The following is a 12,670-nucleotide window of genomic DNA, read 5'->3' as shown; positions in this document are numbered from 1 at the left end:
CAATGCTCTGACCTATAACTAAAACTGTGCAAGTATTTGTGGTCATGGATCTATAACAAGCCATTTAAATGTTGGGCCTCAACCATGTGGTCAGACAAAGACAGGCCCACTTGTAAACTCTGAAGCCTCAAGGCTGCCTTTGTCCTTTAACCTCTGACACAAACGAGCAGCCCCATAATGCTGCTCTCACAGACTCCATCTCCCAGCCTGCCCTGGCAGTTCACATCTTGGTGGGAAATCCAGGAGAACCCCAAACTCTTAACTCTCATTGGAGACACTCCAACATCAGGTAAAGCCACAGTGACGCCACCGCAGCCCTAAGTACCGGCTGCACATAACACCCATTGCCTTTCCATGTAACCGTGCTGCAGGAAACATCACTTTCTTTGTGAGCCAGTCTACCAAAGGAGGTAACTCCATGCATGTGTACTTTCCCCTCACCGAATTCGAAGATCCTCCCCTAACTGGACGAGCTGACACTTCTCCCCATGTTCAACTGAGCACAAACATCCGAAAGAGACTGTTGTGCAACCCATTGCTCTCCCGTCACCTGCAGACGGAAGAAAAGGATTTCTTCACGGAGACGTCAATAACTCCTACGCCCCGCTGCTGCCCTCTGACTGAGTTGACTCCTCTGTGTTTGTTCACTGCACATTGAGAAACCAGACGCTGCTGGATCGAGTGTTACAGACTGCTGTCCGTACGCGCGTTGTCTGTGTGACAAAGCAACAGCTGCTCTCCTCCCCACAGTCGCAGAGCTCTGCCGTGAGCTGGTGTTTCTTTCTTTCTCTCTTTCTTGCTACTAACCCTGCACACATGCACAAACACATACACACACACACACACACACACACACACACACACACACACACACACACAACCATGGGCACCTGGTTATGTTTTGAAATGGGGAGCAAACTTGGTCTTGCATCAAGACAAGTTTATAATTGGGTGGATCAAGACAGGAAATTATTAGAAGAATGGCTATTTCATATTTGACATTATATTCATAAAAAACATTAAGTAGCCTAAAATGTTAGTAGGTTGCAGACCACTGGGCAATCTTCAAGGTCAAACAAGGCAAACAAATTATATAAATTAAATAGTCATACAACACATCACAATATGATTTGGATATTTAAACCTGATTAAACAATGTTAAATCTGAGCACAGCATGGAGTGGCTGGATGAAAGGAGAGATCATTGCACGGAGTGATGCGTCCTCATATTTAAAAGTAATTCCATCCAAAGTTTGACTAAAACTTTGACTAAAACAAAGTAGTCTGTAGAAGTCTAAATAAGTCACTTTCCTCCGCTGAACATTTGGCTGTTTGTTAATTCAGACACTTTAACGCTGTGAGGTAAAGCTCCTCTCTGTCTGTCTGTGTGTCTCTCACTGTGCTGTCAGTCTGCCCCAGTCGATCAGCAAAAGGTCCAACTGAACCAACTCAAGGGGTGGTCTAAAAATGTTATTTTTTATTACTTCTTTTTGTCAGTTGCTGAAAATAGTAAAATGATTATGTTATAAGCTGCTCAAACATGATCACCAGATAGCAGTGACTGTACGATAACTTAATTTTTAGAAAGACAAAAAGTGGCGTAGCAAAACCATATCTTTGTGCCTCCTAATTGAATAATGGGGATGCATTTGCTCCACTTTCTCCATTGCTCAAGCACCTATGCACATATGCTACACACCTCTGGTGGGTAGATAACATGGACATGTGGGACTCTGTCCCTCACCATCTTACTACCAGACACATATTTTATAACACACACGTTTGGGTGATTACAGAGTCCAACTAAAAACTGTGGTCACATCTGCCATTTAATCCTAGCGTGGTGTGACTTCCTCCCATAGTCACGTCCGTCATCTTGACTCTCATGTGACGTCATCATCCCAGATCACGTCCGCCATATTGTCATCCACACACACCTACACACACACACACACATACTTGCACACGCATCCGCCTGCATGTGAGTTTAACTGGTAACAGTTTTTGTTCTATGTCTGTTTGCTTAGGTAGTGTTAGCTGTAGTACAGTGATTTGGCGACTGAAATGTTCCCATGGAGAGATAAGAAATAGCTACTCTATGATACTAAGCAGTAATATTCACAAAGTATATTCAAAGTGAGTTCATATGAATTCCTGAAATTAATCTTTAAATATCCCTTATGGCCTAATTAATTTATATTATCCTATCATCTTTGTTTATTGAATCTCATTTGATTTACTTAACTTTAATCAGTTTCACAGGCTGGTTTCACAAACCTTACCAAAGCTAAAACTATTTATTTAGTTTACATTAGATTTTAATTAGTCTCATATAATCTCAAAATAAATAGCTAGCAAGCTAAATTCTCTTAGCTTGCTCGATAACATTAGTCAAGTTCTTGCATTTTTAAGATCTTTATTGAATTTAACAATACGATTTAAAAATGCCAACTCCTAAAATGTTAGCTAGGCTACATCTTACATGACATCATGTATCTTTGCCACCTAACTTTTTGGCTTACCACTTGCTATCATCAATCATCTTTTATCATCATTTGTCATTATCAGCTCCATTTACCATTGTCCTGCTTTCTTTCTCCCTCCTCTTCCTTTCTCTTTCTCTTTTCACACCCCGAATGAGAATGCGTAATGTTACCAGCAGGTCCCTGGATGTGACACTGCTCACAGACACTGATGAGAAGCCCCCCCATTAAGGGGAGTTTCTTAATACTGGTTGTTACAGTTACAGTTGAGGGGGATTCCCACATTTTGAGACAGCCCTCAGGGGCCCTCTCATGCCTCCGTCAATCATACAGGCACAGCGTCTCGGTAGAAACAAATGTGCTGGCCAAACACTCACCCCACAGCAAGGTGGAAGCCAGTGAGGTGACATCTGGGGTGGCCAATCAGATTGTAGGGGTGGCACTGGTCACCCAGGCTACCTCTTTAAAACCACGCATGCTTATCTGGGACTAGGTCGCAGTGGCATCAGACTGAGTACAGAAACCCAGACATCCTTCTCCCAGGCAACACCCTTCAGCTTCCAAGGTGCCCCAGGCCAGAAGAGATATGTAATCCCTCCAGCATGTTCTGGATCTGCCCCGGGGTCTCCTACCATTTGGTGTCCAGGAGGATCCTAATCAGGTTAAAAAAACTGCCTCAGCTGGTTCCTTTTGATGCAAAGGAACAGTGGCTCTACTTTGAGCCTCCCCCGGATGTCCAAGCTCCTCACCATATTTCTAAGGCTGAGCCTAGACACCCTCCGGAGGAAACTCATTTAATCAAATTTTTTCAGTCGGCTGGTAAATTGAGAGCTTTGCCCTCTGGCTCAGCTCTTTCTTCACCACAACGGTCCTGTACAACGCCTGCATTACTGCTGATGCTGCAACAATCTGCCTGTCAACCTCATGCTCCATCTTACCCTCACTTGTGAATAAGACCCTGAGATACTTGAACTCCTTCACTCGAGGCAGCAACTCACCCCCCAAACCAGAGGGAGCAGTCCACCTTTTTCCAGCAGTGCACAATGGCCTCAGATTTGGAGGTGCTGACTCTCATCCCTGCCGCTTCACATCCAGCTGAAAACCATTGTGTATGGTCTCTATCTCTCTTTTCTTGTTCATATGCACACACAGCACACACACACGCACGCACACACACACACACACACACACACACACACACACACACACACACACATAAAGAGCCTGACTCTGCAAAGTGTTTATTTTATTGAATATGTATTTGCTGACTTGCCTGAAACATGATATTTTTTATATAAATCTGAGACTAAAATTAATATTTAAAATGGATATATGATAGATTGTCACAATAAATGTTAAAAGAAAATAAATGTATAAAAACTTGTAGGGTAATGTGCTGCTTTATGAAAACCGATATAAATACATATAACTGCTTCAGATTCACCACTGTTCATTCATCACAGACTCTACTACTACTGCTGGGCTACAGCTAGTCAACAGTGTGTAAAGTGAGAGTTGTTAAGAGTTGCCAGATCATCAGGTTGGATATCCCCATATCCTGTCTTGTTTTGTTTTTAAAAGTGGAAAACACACAAACTTGGCAACTCTGCATACATTTCATTTGCGGAGTTGGCAAGATTGTTTAAGATCAGTAAAAACATTGGTAGGGACAATTCAGCAACACCTTGACATTGGTAGGGACATGTCCCTACTGTCCATACCCAAGTCTACGCCCTTGATTTTCACACTGTGGGTTTGTGACAGAAAACAAGAACAGAGAAGAGTTGAAGTAGGGGTAAGAGTTAAGGCATTGTTGGCAACATAAATGAGATTTCAGCATAGACTTCATCCATGGCGTGATCATGCTTTTGTGTTTTTTTCTCCAAAATGTCTAATTCTCTCTCTCTTTCAGCACTGGCTAACTGAGTTGGAGATCTTTGCCATCATTTTTGCAGCTGCCATCCATGACTATGAACATACAGGGACCACCAATAACTTCCATATTCAGACTAGGTAATTTCCACCAGCATAAAAGCAGACCAAGTATCACTGAAATGACTGCAGTTGTTTAGGGCACTGAGGACAGCTTGGAATAAGCCTCCATGATTAGAAAACAAAGAGACATATGGAGGGTAAATATTAAAGAGCTGCAAATCATCTTTGTAATCATCTTTGTAATAAATCCCATTTACAAAAATTATGAAACTGGAGGATGTTTGATATTTTTCATAATTTTATTGCATCACTGATCATGAAGGCATTATTTTTTTTTCTATTAAATCTGTTTTCAACAAAAAAGCTTTTAAAGTCTCCCTCCACTCAAAAATGTTTTGCTTCTTGTTTGTTCACTTGGATGTACTGTATGTGCAGACTTTGACACTATAAGATATGTTCACCTGCTAAATGGGGAAAGTTTCTTTACTCACCTTACTGTAAATCACCCTTTATGGCTCGTATTATGGCAGCAGGACATCACATTTATGTGATGTCACAATTCATTTGGAAGCCTTTCATGGTCTAATCTGTGACTCACACAAGTGTTATGTGGCAACTTGAAGCCTCTAGTGCACATACACTGAGAATGGACTTAAGTAAAGAAAGTCCAGTGTCCAGTAGTTAGTAGTAGACACAAATTATTATTCTGAGTGTTAGTATGTCTTAAAACATGTCTGGAGGAAATTTCAGCCTCATGATTATTGTAGCTGTGTGGCACTTGCAGGTCAGACACAGCCATGTTGTACAATGACCGAGCTGTTCTGGAGAACCATCATGTCAGCGCTGCCTATCGCCTTCTACAGGAGGATGATGAAATGAACATCCTATCTAATCTTTCCAAAGATGACTGGAGGTGAGAGGAGACAGTTTCCATATTTGATTTTTTACTTGCTAAAAGCACCAGGTCTAGTATAGGACAGAAGTATACAGCCATAATGGCAGCTCTGTGAGGATGTCATACTAGGCTGATGTAACTAATGAAACAAATGTCTTTCCCTCAGCTGTCCTGCAATGCTTATGTGAATGTGCTCACAGTGACAATGTTAACATGCGGAAGCTGGAAGTCAGGGAGGGGCTACAAGTTGTTCACATGGGGAGGGGCTACACGTGTAGCCCTGCCCACCACCCACAAAGTTTATAAATAGTGTCCCAGCAATGAAATGACATCAATACTCTGACGTTCAGATGGCTTTATGGCAGCAGATTCACAACTTGATGTGTTTTCAGTTACTTAGATTAACATTTTTTGGTAACTTATCATGCTCATCAGTATTAAGTCACGTATAAGATATCATTTAATGATGAACTACTCATGAACAAAACATTAATATACCTTTGTAAATGATTAAATAATGCTATGTTAACATCATAAGTCATCTATAAATAATTAGTTAACTATTTGTGAACAAATCATTAGTAGATGGTTAATTACTGATTTGTTGATATATTATGAATCACTTGTGAGCTGTTCTAAGCAATTATAAGAAAATACATTATGAACAAAGCATTGTCAAATAATTCTTAAATAATTTGTTTTAATGTGGATAAGCATTTACAAATGATTTATAGTCGGGGCAAATTCACAGACCCACTACCACAGAGATTTTCAATCCCCAGTTTTCCTGTTTCCAGTATTGGCCAGGTGCTTCGTAAAACACAAGTGAAGGTGTTTGTGGGTCTGTTGGAGTGGGATAATGTGAACCAGTGCATTGTGACCTAGCAGTACAGCTCCTCATGCAAGTGAACAGGGGCTGGGGACTCCATATGTGTCAGCTCTATACCAACCACAACTACCTTCATCATCCTCATCAGTTATAAATGGTGTGTAAATGTATGACTAAATCATTTATGAATAATTTACAAGTGCATTTGCATCCTCCTAATCTGAAGTGTAAACAATTCATCATACCTCTCACTTCCAACTTCCATCTAACCTCTCACTTCCAGATTACTCTTTCCTTTTAGATTTATGCATGTACACAAGGCTTTTACAAACCTTTTTGCCTTTTTAATTTAAAGTGACAAACAAGTAAGCCGAGTAAAGCCAAAGTGAAAAATAGAGGAAAATGAGTTGATGAGTTGATTATGTGAATTAGGATAATGTACTTATAGGCTGGTTTTGGCCTCAGTGGTTTGAGTCTCATAAAGAGTCTTTGAAAGCCTTGAGGAGTTTGAAAAGTTTGAAGATTATACTTGGACTAAAGGTGTTAGTCAGGATGAGGAGGATTACAGTACAGCATTCACCAGCCACATTTTCAGGACCAATCAGCACTGATGTTCCCTCGATGATGATTCATATGACTCTCTGCTGTTCCCTCTAAAACACATAAATAAACCACATTATTAGAACAATACACTGTCACAATTTTTGATGAAAGCATATTTGCTTCACCTGCTGGTGTACGCTACCAAAATAAAATGCACGTGCAATATCAGTTTGTACTCAGGAGTTATGAGATTTTACCTGAAGCATGGGCAGTAGATGGGAATGGTATGGACAGGCTGTGGGTAGATTTCAGGCTGGACATTGCAGCAGACCTACACAGTGCTCTGGCTGTTCAGTCTGAGGCACAGACTGTAAAAAATATGGACATAGCCACCATAATGTCACCCACTGGTTTCTGAAGAGCAGTTTTGAAGCTCAAAGTGGGTGGCTTCCTGCCCAAAAACTGTTCAAAAACCACCAAATCACACCCACAACTGCTAAATATTGATCCAAAATATTGGATCAATATTTAGTTCAGTAACATTATTGACAATATAATCCATTCACATCTATGCTCCTCTTTGCACAAGCACAAACACACATAATTATTTACATACAGAATAATTATGATATTATGAATGATTAATTAATAATTATAAGATTTTAATCCAGACAGGTGTGTGCGTCTCTGCCAATGCCACATTTCTCCACTGGGCTTCGATTGCATCAAGTGGGAATAGTGCTGGGCGGTATGCAAAAAATTTACATGTATGAGGCTGACTTTCACCGTGGTTAGACTGTAAGGAAACTTAAAAAAATCCTGAAGAGTGGAGAGGAAAACTTTTTCTGCAGTCAGATCTGTTGCTGCTAGACTCAGAAAATCTAGAGTTACACACAGATGAGAGTAATCCCAGCTGTGTAACGACTACACATGGATTTTAAATGCTCCGGTTTCGTCTTGCAGTATATCCAATAAGTCCTTCGCAGCATTTATTTAAGTGTGGCAAGCAACATATGTTGCTATCCTCAGTTCATGGCTCGGCAGTGGCATAGCAAAAGTCGTGACACTAGGCAAGCAATGAGACTTGTGTTTATTAGTTGCGCCATGATCTTTCAAGTCTTTGTAAATGTCCTTGATATCAGTATTGCAAAATTTGCAATGTGCCTTGGACTCGTCTGTAACTGCCATTATCCATGCTTTTATCATTTAAAGTTTTTTTATTCAATTTTCTAGAACATATCAATAAAAAAAGGAAACAACAATAACAAAAACAGTAAGTAGTTGTAAGTAGTGCTATATTGGGTTTTTCTCTCTTGATGGAGGTGAACTTTCCCTTTAATACAGTGTCTAACCTGTAAATATTTCCAAAGGTGAGTGTGTCCCTCCAGATTGTATTTTTTGCTCATTCTATTATACGAAAGACAATTGCCCTCTTCAAATAGGTTATTTAGTGTACTGATTCCTTTCCTTAACCACTGAGCCCAATAAATTGCTTGTTTTCCTATTTTTATTTTGGGGTTGTGCCATATGGATGCATATTTTTGATAATTATGAGAGATCTTACATATTTATGTACTTCTTGCCAAACTATCTTTGAATGTGATAGAATTGGGTTTGCCATATTGTTTTTCTCCTTTTTTGTTGATTGTGCCAGAGCCTCAGTAGGTTTAAAAGGAGAAGTAAGTTCCTGTGCAATCAGGATCCAATCCAGTTCAGAATTTGTTCCGTCCCAGTGACTGGCAATCTTAGCCATTTCAAAAGAAACACTGTAATATTTTATGTTTGGTAATGATAGACCTCCTCTCTTTTATGGCTTACAGAGCTTATCCATGTGAATTCTGGGCTTTCTTCGATCCCAAAGAAAATGTTTTATCATGTTGTTGTATCTTAGTTACATATTAGTATCATTCCATGTAATTTATCTATAGAACTAATACCATCTTTATAGTGTTTACTTTACCCCATAATATCAAGTGTAGCTTACTCCGATTATCCAGATTAACTTGAATTTTATTTAGCAGTGTTTCCATATTAGCGATAATTTCTCCTATATCTGGATTTAGTTCTAACCCCAGATATTTCATACCTTTTGAAAACCATTTAAAAGTAAATGCAGATAGCAGGTTAGGGGAACAAGTTTGAGAAACCAGCATATCCTCTGATTTGAGTCAATTAATTTTATAACCAGATACTTTGGAATATGCTTCAATAACTTCTAACAGCACTGGTACAGAGTTGGAAGGGTCTCGACTCATGTCATTGCCGTAAAGAAACAATTTGTGTTCCCTGCCACCTCCAGTAACTTCTTTAATTCTTGGCTCCTCTCTAATCAATGTGGCTAGTGGCTAAAGGAAACTGTGAACAAAAGTGGACTGAGACTGCATCCTTGGCGAGTTGATCTAGATATATTAAAGAATGGAGATATTATCCCATTAGTAAAAACTGGAGCCCTGGGGCATAAGTATAGAACTTTTATCCATTTACAAAAACCCTCACAAAACCCAAATTTTGACAGTGCAGCAAATGAGAAAGCCCATTCTACTCTTTCAAAAGCTTTTTGGGCATCAAGTGATATGGCTGACAAAGGGTATGGGTTAGTTGTATTCATCCACATTAGATGTAGTAGCCTCCTCATGTTATTGGTTGATGACCTTTTTTTTTTTTTAAACCCCACCTGATCTTTATGAATGATTTGTGGTAAAACAACCTTATCTAGCCTCAGTGCTAATATCTTGGACAGTATTTTGCAGTAAACATTTAGTAGGCTTATAGGTCTATAGTTAGCTGGGTCAGTATGATTTTTGTCTTCTTTTGGTATAAGTGATATTATAGCTTTATTGAAACTTTCTGGGAATGATCCATATTGCAATGCTTCTTGAAAAACTTCTGTCAGTGTTGGGCATAGTACAGTATATCTATATAATTCTGAAAATATTCTACTGGGAAGCCATCTATGCTAGGTGACTTCCCAGTTTTCATACACATAATAGCAGTTCTTACTTCAGCTTCTGATATAGGAATTTACAGATTATCTTCTTTCCTTTTGGGAAAGTGTTGGTGTTAATTTCTTTAGGGCTAGTTGTACATGTAGATGTATACATGTCTTGATAGACATTTTTGAAAACTGTATTAATATCTTTGGATGATGTAATTAGTTTATCGTTGTTTCTGATTACTGTGATTGAGCTGTCTTGCCAATAATCTTCCAGTCTTTTCATCATTTTCATAAAAATTGGTTTTAAGTCTAAATAATGCATATACTGCCTTTTTCTTATACATTTCATTTAATTTAAATTTTAATTGACAGATTTTCCTGAATTTTTCTTTTTCTTTCATGAACTATAAGATTATCCATGCTTTCAGATAAGGGGTCCTTTTCCCATTCTTTATGGTAGGGTTTTTTTTTTTTTTTTTTTGGTATTTTCTCCACTTTGGCATCTTGCAGAAGTAAGTATATCAAATTTCATGGTCTTGTCTGTCTAAAGAGCACAAACATTCCTCTCCTTAGTCACTTTAATAAACCGAAATCATATGTACTGTTTCATCTTACTGATATACTGTAGCTCACGTTAATACACAGTAATGTGGGGTGACACCACATTGATAAGTGTTAAAATGCACATGTGTGCATTTACCAAGAGTACCTAGTTGTAGACAAATGGCTGACACAGAGACAGACACCTTGGACCTCCACCTCCGTAGTTGACAGGAAATCACGTGACCTTAGCAGTGGAAGATGGTCTTCTTCTTGTTTTTTCCCCGTGATAGATACAGATAAGACCGACAGTGAGATTAAACCTGTGGGAAGACATTGTGGGGTAAGCTGAAAGAGGCTTATTTTGGTTAATTAAGACTGGTGGTGAGTCTGTGTCTGTAGGGAAAAGGGAGGTTCTGTCATGCTTATGGCTTCAGAGACCTAGGTGCCGATTTATAGATTGTGTACACATGGCAAAATACTTTCTGAGTTTTCGCTTATTAAGTGTCAAATAACCACCATTGAAGTACGCATTCTATGTACTCTATTTTCACTTTATTTCATCTTATTTTCATTATTGGGTTTATTTTCCATCTTATGTTACATGAGTGCTGAGGTCAGTGGTTGGTAGGTTAGAAAAAAAAGACTGCGGTGTGTGTTTTTAACCCTTACAGCACCACGTAGGGTGTTTTTTTTTCCGGGGCAGCTGCAGATTGCACCGGACACAGATAAAACCCACAGTAAGGTTAAACCCGTGGGAAGACATTCTGGAGTCAGGTGAAAGAGGCTTATTTCCATTAATCAAGACTGGTGGTGATTCTGTGTCCATTGAGAAAAGGGAGGTTCCGGTATTCTTATGATTTCAGAGACCTAGGTGGCAATCTACAGATTGTGTAATACATTGAGAAATACTTTTTTTTCTTAATAAGTTTTCACTTATTAAGTCTCAAATTACCACCACTGAAGTATGCATTCTGTGTTTTGCATTTTCACTTTATTTTATCTTAGTACATTGTTATTATTACATTACATCTTATAACATTATCAAATGGGTTTTATTTTCCATCTTATGTACATTTATATGTTTTTATGTTAATTTTAGGTCTTTTATGTCCTTTTTGATGTGAAGCACTTGGTGCATGTAATATCTTTTGTTGTAAAGCACTCTGAGCTGCATTTTTTTTGTATGGAAGGTACTATACAAATAAAGTTATTATTATTATTATTATTATTATTATTATTATTATTATTATTATTATTATTATTATTAGTAGTAGTAGTAGTAGTAGTAGTAGCACACATTAAAAATATATACATAGTTTATTCATTAGAAATATATTTTAAAAGTCAATTGACATAATTTTAAATGCAGAAGATTGGAATTAGTACAGATTTAAAAATAATAAGTCTTTAAAAAGTCATCAGTTCTTTTAAATGTTTTATGCAATGTTTAAGTCAAAATTTATTAAACAATTTTTTAAAACAATTTACTAAACAATATGAATAGGCTGTGCCCAACTGGAAGACCCTGTGAATTACTGATGAAAGACAGTGACCCTTAACACTTTTACTGCACCTTCTGTTGTCAAAATCAAATTAACCCACCTATTATGTTAAAATAAGCAGACATCCTTTATGTTTGGGGTCAGATTGACCCCAGCAATTTAAACCTACAAGGTACTCTTGTGGGAAAGAGAGGAAATCTGTGTTGGAAACCAAAAAACAAACATTTGTGCACAATTCTGTATTCCCTCTCTATCAATTCAATCTTCAATTCAAAGGGGCATTATTGGCTTCATTTGCATGGGAAACATGTGGTTACATTGCCAAAACAAGTTCAATTTTATTCAATTCAATTTTATTTATACAGAAAGTTTTAAGCCTACTCCTAAACGTAGAGAGGGTGTCTGCCGCCTAGACCGAATCTGGAAGATGGTTCCACAGGAGAGGGATCTGATAGCAGAAAGGTCTGCCTCCCACTTTTGGAGACTGTAGGAACCACAAGTAAGCCTGCATTCTAGGAACGCAGTGTTCTAGTGGGGTAATAGTAAAGAAGTGCTGATTAAGGGTAAGACTTCCTTAAGCAGCCTAGTTAGGATGGGGTCTAAGAGACAGGTTGATGCTTTGGATGAAGAAATCATTGACGTTACTTCAGAAAGGTCAATTGCAGAAAAACAGTCCAAATATATGTCCAGTTTCACAGCTGCTTTTAAGGTTCCTGAGTCTGTGGATAAATCGGTGCCTGTTGAGGGCAGAAGGTGTTGAATTTTGTCTCTAATAGTAAGAATTCTATAAAGAAGCTCATGAGGTCACACAGTTACTACTGAGAGCCATTGGAATACATGGGTCAATAGAGTTATGACTCTTTGTCAGCTTGGCCAAAGTACTGAAAACAAACCTAGGGCTGTTTTTATTCTCATCCATTAATCATGAGTAATAAGCAGCCCTGGCATTACAGAGGGCCTTCCTATATGTTTTAAGATTATCTTGCCAGGCTACGTTCAAAAGTT

General features: G+C 38.5%; 1 protein-coding gene across 1 annotated transcript in view; it reads left to right on the top strand.

Annotated features, from left to right (window-relative positions):
- pde1ca (phosphodiesterase 1C, calmodulin-dependent a) overlaps positions 1-12,670 on the top strand; it is a 103,609-nt gene that overhangs the window by 30,194 nt on the left and 60,745 nt on the right. The window contains exons 9-10 of the mRNA XM_067578392.1: positions 4,396-4,496; positions 5,203-5,331. Coding sequence (XP_067434493.1) covers positions 4,396-4,496; positions 5,203-5,331 — 230 coding nt within the window. The remainder of the gene's footprint in view (positions 1-4,395; positions 4,497-5,202; positions 5,332-12,670) is intronic.

Source organism: Thunnus thynnus, chromosome 21 (assembly GCF_963924715.1).
Source record: "Thunnus thynnus chromosome 21, fThuThy2.1, whole genome shotgun sequence".
NCBI classification, from domain to species: Eukaryota; Metazoa; Chordata; class Actinopteri; order Scombriformes; family Scombridae; genus Thunnus; species Thunnus thynnus.
Note: the sequence above shows the minus strand (reverse complement) of the source record. Positions and strands in the feature narration are given on the sequence as shown.